The 6840-nt window shown below is 39.6% G+C and overlaps 1 protein-coding gene across 1 annotated transcript in view; it reads right to left on the bottom strand.

Annotated features, from left to right (window-relative positions):
• Positions 1-2520, bottom strand: part of LOC102772549 (oligophrenin-1) — a gene marked incomplete at both ends in the record, with an annotated part of 59022 nt that extends 56502 nt beyond the window's left edge. Inside the window, one exon of the mRNA XM_006756903.1 lies at positions 2419-2520. Within this exon, the coding sequence (XP_006756966.1) occupies positions 2419-2520 (102 nt within the window). The remainder of the gene's footprint in view (positions 1-2418) is intronic.
• Positions 2521-6840: the final 4320 nt, after the last annotated feature.

The following is a 6840-nucleotide window of genomic DNA, read 5'->3' as shown; positions in this document are numbered from 1 at the left end:
CCATCCAAATTCCCAGATACCAGCCAAGAGCAATTCTTGTAAGTAGACCTTTTGAAGCACAGTAGTAGTCTCAGGTCTGTTATGTTAGCTCTTTTCTGCATTGGAATTTTGGCACAGAATAGATGAAAATGGAATAAAATAAAAGTGTGTGAAAGAAAATGGCAAAAGACCCCAGACTAGTACTTCATTCCAGTTTATGACAAAGAAATAGTTCTTTACTTTCTCAATACTAACTCCATCTAACACTGAGGCTCTTGACTCATGTCAGAGCCAACAGCAAGAGCACCGCACAGCTCTGCTCATCTGACTGGCTCTGAGTGGCTGGGAGTCCATGTATTCTTCTGAATTCTTCCATTCGACTATGCCAGGGCAGTTCCTTCTCAATCCCTGCCCAATGTACTAACTGTTGGGAACTTAGTCCACGCTCCTCCTTTATCTTCTACTCACTAGTCACAAGTGTTCTCGGCAGTGGGGCAGACAGAAAAGCCATGAGAAGTTGTGGGTGTATAAGAATGAGTCTTTATTGCAGAAACCAGTGGCTACATAGCCATCAGACAAGAACAGTCCTCACGGTGAAGTCCATATAGGCAGCCAGCCAGACACCGGCTGGTAAATACATATCTTTCCCATAAAGCAGCATTAATCTCTGTACCCACAGCTATTATCTGAGGAGCCACACACTGCCTCTTAGACTCACAGTCTCACATCATAGTGGTATCTGAGTTCTCCAGCTCAGTGGCTTCTCCTGTCTCTCCTGCCCAGCTGCTCTCTCCAGCAGACTTCTTCACACTCCAGCCAACTAGCTGGTCAGTGACTTACTTTTACACTATTTAGACAAAGAAGGCTTCATGCCAACAGTGACATCAATCATAGTGGCTACTGAAGGGCAGTGTATCGTGTGTCTTTGGACCCGCTCATGGTATCTTGGCCTGATTAGGATTCCCAGACTCAGAATCCTTGGATGTTTAGATTAGGCTCATGCCCAGAGTCGCCTTTGGCCATTCTGGTGTATTGATAATAAGGCCTCTGTGCTCCCACAGCCTTGACTATCCAGGGAGCTGGCATGGTTCCCACACAACTCATCACCTTGAAACACCTCAGATGATCTGATGTTACTCACTAAATCAAGTGTCTGGGATGACCAACTTTGCCACAATGTGTATGACCTTGGAGAGGATGATTTCTAAGAACTTTCACAGCACTTATCTATTACCTTAATCAATTGGGTATCTGTAAATATCTCTATATGGTACTGGACCTTTTATCACATAGGCCCATTTTTCCACTTAAAAAGTCTTAATCAATTAAGTCCTTCTTTCCCTTCCCCAGTGTTACTCTTCTGACTCAGACCCTCTCCCCTAGCTCATTGCAATGTTTCCTACATTGGTTTTCCTGTTTCCAGTCTCTCCCTGATCTAATTCACTGTATAGCCCCAGCCAGGTTAAGATTACTGAAATAAAATTCCACTCATATTGCTTGCACAATCAAAGGCCTTCAATGATCCTTCCAGGACCAATACAAACTCCTGAGCCTATTACTCCACAATATAGCCTCTACTTGCCTAATCTTAGCTTGTCTTTCATCGCCTTCCAGTAGTAATGCAAATTCTGGTCAAAATGTTGTCCATTCTTTGTGCCATTGCCCTCCACTAGAAGGGTCCATTTCTCCATTTCTATCCATCAAATATTTTACCTATTATTGAATGACCACCTTAAATTGGAAAGCAACATTCTTCCACAAAGGCCATTCTCCACATTCAAAGTCTTTTATTCTCTAAATACTTTCCCACCCCTACAAGGACACCACATACACATACATATTATAGTATGGAACAATTCTACCTGTACAAGAGTCATGTGTATTCTTATCCAAATGGTATGCTGCAGAAGGACATTATTTTCTTTGTAGTCCTGCTGCACCCAGCATGGAACTTGACATGCTGTAGGCACTCACCAAATAGTGACTTCTTTGAACTGAAATCAATGCAAGTCCCATATAAGCTATAGTCCCAGTGCAGAACCAAAAAATAACTAATGTTGGAATACCTCAGAGGGAAAAAATACATCTGTTACTGACCCACCAAATACAACACTGCTTTAACTCTATCCTCGTGTGGAATATGGAATCAGAAACTTAGAACTGAAAGGGATTCTTTAGATCGGTGAGTACCAGTCCTCCTTTGACAGATAGGGGAACGCACACCAAGAAAGAAATATGTTATTCAAAATCATACAGTGAATCAGTGAAGGAGCTGGCTTGAGAACTCAGGACAGCTGGGTCCCAGGCCATGGTTTTAACTGCAAGAAATACTATCATACATGATTCTCGGTTGAGGCAGGGTACGAAGAAAGCATTGCAACAGGAAACTACCAAAAGGTATAGCTGGCAATGGAAGAGGGGACATGTTTTTTAACATACCTCTTGTAATTGAGATTCTTTCTTTTTGGAAGACAGATGTAAGTGTCGATCCAACAAAGAATAAAACCTCTCACCATCCTTTTCAAATTTCTTTTTCCGCTCCTAGACATGGAAGAGAAGGCACAGATTAAGATGTCTATAGTTTTAATTCCATTTACTCAGAACTGAGAACGCAGGGCATAGTGCCAGGTTTCATGTGGCCAATCACTCTATTTCCTGGGAAGAAAAAAATAGCTAGAGTGTATTTGCTTTTGCATTGGTCTTGGTAGTTTTGACTTCCACAAATATAGCCCTCAATGGCTCCAACTAGACAAAGAGTAGTTCCTACCAGTACAGCTAAAGGATATGGAAGCTGCTGCTCAGAGAATGACATTTGAAAATGGGCCTGAATGCTGGGTACTTTTATTCTCTCCAATTTTCTCATAGTCATTAACTACTCATTTGATTTTTTTAAAAGGAGAAGAAGGAACACAGTAGTGAACCAAATATGTGCCTTTAGAAGGTTAATCTACAATGTATTCAGACAACATAATAATAATTAAAACATTTCCAAGGCAATAGATTCTTTGGTATTGTTTAAGCATTTCACTGCTGCATATTATAAGATGATGTTATAGATGATTAAAATATCCTGAAAGGTTTAGCTGGAAAGCAAGAGTTGGATAATTTTATGGGGGAATGGAGGACTCAATTGTCACTCTCCTCAAGTATGAAATTCCATTAAGCTCTCAGCCTTTCAGCACAACGGCCTCCAAAGGAAGACTAGCCATGCTTGTTTGTCATTGACTAATGCTGACACCCTGAAATCCTGTCAGCAATGTGCTGGAAAATTCAAGTAAAAGGCTTGTGTTGTCTCACAGAAAATCCAAATTCATTGAGCACCTGCAGTGTGCCAGGTACTGGAAGAGGCACAGCAGAGGATATAGATAAAAAGAAAAAATACCTCAACCCATGGTTTATTTCTAGAGGCCATCTGTTGCTAGGCAGGAAGCCAGGACAGAACCGAGTGACCTGACTTGTAAGAAATGTGCTTTTACCAGAGGGAAAGAAATAGAGAGGAAGCTAACATTAAGTGAAACCTACATCAGTCCAGGCAGTGTGCTAGGTACTTAAATTCCATGATCTCATTTAGTATTCACAATGCTGAGAAGTAGATATTGTAAAGAAAATTAAGGTTAAAAAAAAAAAGGTGAACTAACTTGTCCAAGGTCACAAACATGCAGATCTATACAATTCATTCAACATAGTCAGATAAAACCCAAATGATTATTAGAGAAATTACACTTAGGTGGCTTATAAGTAATCACGAAGCCTTGTGAGTAAACCTCAAGTAGGTCTACAGCCGGAGCCCCAACTCAGATACCAAAACACAGGACAGAGATTTTCACACAAAAAATAGGGCAAACTGTCCTTCCAGCTGCTGAATCTACTTAAAGTATCAATTGTTTGAAGAAAACATAGCAGCCAGAAAAATAGCAAAGACTTCTGTGGGTGACTTTCTATTCCACTTCCATTTTTAAAATAAAAACTATGAGATATTAAAAAGAAAAAACTATGAGATATAATTCACCTATAAAATTCAACCCTTGTTTAAGGGGACCATTCAGGACGTTTTAGTATATTTAGAAAGTTGTGCCACCATCACTGCTATCTAATTTCAAAATATTTCCATCACCTCAAAAAGAAAGCCCATACCTATTAGCAGCCATTCCCCACATTCCCCCACTCCCGGTCTCAAGAAACCACAACTGACTTTCTGTCTCCATGGATTTATCGACTACAGACATATCAGATCACTGGAATCATACAATATGTGAATGTCTTCTTACACTTGGTATAATAGTTTCAAGGTTTACCCATTTATCAGTACTTCATTCCTTTTTATGGCTAAGTAATATTTGATTGTATAGATACACCACATTTTCTTTTTTTTCTATGACGTTTTTTCTTTATTGATTAAGGCATTACATGTGTCGTTATTGCCTCATTGCCCCCCACACCCCAACTCATGCCCTCGCCCTCCTTTCTTTTCTTTTTAAAATATTAACATTTTAGAGAGAGAGGGAGAGGAAGGGAGAGAGAGATATGGATGTGAGAGCGAAACTTAAATTGGCTGCCTCCTGCACAATCCATACCAGGGATGGAGCCTGTAACCTGAGCACATGTCCTAACCAAACAGAGAAGAATGCCCAACCAACTGAGCAACATTGGCCAAGGTATGCACCACATTTTCTTTAATATCAATTAAGCATAAATATATACGTTTATTTATGGAGTCTCAGTTCTATTCTATTAATCTATATGTCTATTTTTATGTTGACACCACAGTCTTCGTTTCTATAGTTTTGTAGTAAGCTTTAAAATTAAAAATTGTGAGTCTTTTTCAAGATTCCTTTTTCTATTCTGGTGCTTTCTTCATGGATTTTAGGGTCACCCTATCAATTTGAACAAAATGATCAAAAGGGATTTTGCTAGATATTGCACTGAACCTATAAATCAATTTGTGCGTACTACCATCTTTACTATATTAAGTCTTCCAATTCATGAATATGGAATGTCTTCCTACTTATCTATTTATTTAGGTTTTTCTTAATTTCTTCCAATAAAATTCAGTGTAAAATCTTGTATTCTTTTGTTAGATTTATGCCTAAGTACTTCAATACTTTCATACTACTGTAAATAAGATTATTTTCTTAATTTAATTTTCAAATTGTTCATTAAGTGTGTATAGAAATAGTTTCAGGTGTGCAACATAGTGGTAAGAGCCAAGGGTGGGCAAACTTTTTGACTCGAGGCCCACAATGGGTTCTTAAACTGGACCGGAGGGCTGGAACAAAAGCATGGATGGAGTGTTTGTGTGAACTAGTATAAATTCAAAGTAAACATCATTACATAAAAGGGTACGGTCTTTTTTTTTTTTTTAATTTTATTCATTTCAAACAGGCTGGCTCCGGCCCGCGGGCCGTAGTCTGCCCACGGCTGACCTAATACATAATCACAAACCCAAATACAAAGTCAAAATGAGGAGACAAAGAAACACCGCCAAATGAAAGAACTACAGAATTCTCCAGAAGAAAAGTTAAATGAAGCAGAGATAATAAATTTATCTGAAACAGAGTTCAGAGTAATGATAATAAAAATTCTCAACACCATGAAAAAAGATATAGTAACTATGAAGAAAGAACAGTATGAGATAAAGAATGAAATAAAACAAATAAAGAACACATTGGAAGAAATACAAAGCTGGTTATGTGGTAAGCTGAGGATTGAATCAGAGAATTAGAAGACAGAGCTGATAATGTCACTCAATCAGAAAACCAAAAAGGAAAAACAATTAAAAAACAGAAAGACAGCTTATGGGAGCTGTGGGACAATGGAAAACATGAAAATATTAGAATAACAGGTGTGCCAGAAGAGGCAGAAAGGGAGAAAGGCATAGAGAAGTTGTTTGAAGAAATAATGGCAGAAAACTTCCCTAACCTGGTAAAGGGAAAAGTCACACAAGTTCAGGAGGCACAAAGAACCCCAAACAAGAAGAACCCAAACAGGCCCATGCCAGATACATCAATGATTAAAATGCCAAATATTAAAGACAAAGAGAGACTCTTAAAGGGACCAAGAGAAAAGAAAATTGTTACCTACAAAAAAGTTCCCATAAGGCTGACACCTGATTTCTCATCAGAAACTCCCCAGATACATCATAATTACATGCCAAAAATTAAATACAAAGAATCTTAAAAGCAGCAAGAGAAAAAAAAATGTTATCTACAATGGAGTTCCCATAAGGCTGACACCTGATTTCTCATCAGAAACTCTACAGGGCAGAAGGAAAAGGCATGAAGTACTTAAGGTAACGGAAAGCAAGCATCTGAGACCAAGATAACCATATCCAGCAAGGCTATCATTCAAAATAGATGATCAAATAAAGGGCTTCCCAGACCTTCCCCCCAAAAAAAGGTCTAAAGGAGTACATCACCACCAAGCCAGCATTACAAGAAATGCTAAAGGGATTTGCTGGGGTCCAGCCCCAGCAGGCCCAGGGGTCCCCAAAGGTGTGGACGGAGTTGGAATGACACGGATGACACGGAGACAGCGTTCAGTTGATCAGCAGCCTAGGCAGGATCTCTAGCCAAATTCTAGTCAGGATCTCCAGCGAAGTTCTGGTTAGGATCTCCAGCCAGGTTCTGTGGTCATGTTCTCTCGCTAGGTTCTCCAGCCAGGTTCAGGTTAGGTTCTCCAGCCAGGTTCGGTCGCCAGGTTCTGTAGCCGGGTTCTCTTGCCAATTTCTGTAGTCAGGTTCAGTCCAGGATCTTTTGCCATGTTCTCTCCAGCGAAGTTCTAGGTTCTGTGTAGGTTCTGTCTTCTAAGTTCTGTCTAAGTTTCTGTCTTCTAAGTTCTGTCTGTAAGTTCTGTGTTCTGAGG

This window comes from Myotis davidii, unplaced genomic scaffold (genome assembly GCF_000327345.1).
Source record: "Myotis davidii unplaced genomic scaffold, ASM32734v1 scaffold2214, whole genome shotgun sequence".
NCBI lineage: Eukaryota > Metazoa > Chordata > Mammalia > Chiroptera > Vespertilionidae > Myotis > Myotis davidii.
This window is presented reverse-complemented; position numbering and strand designations above follow the sequence as displayed.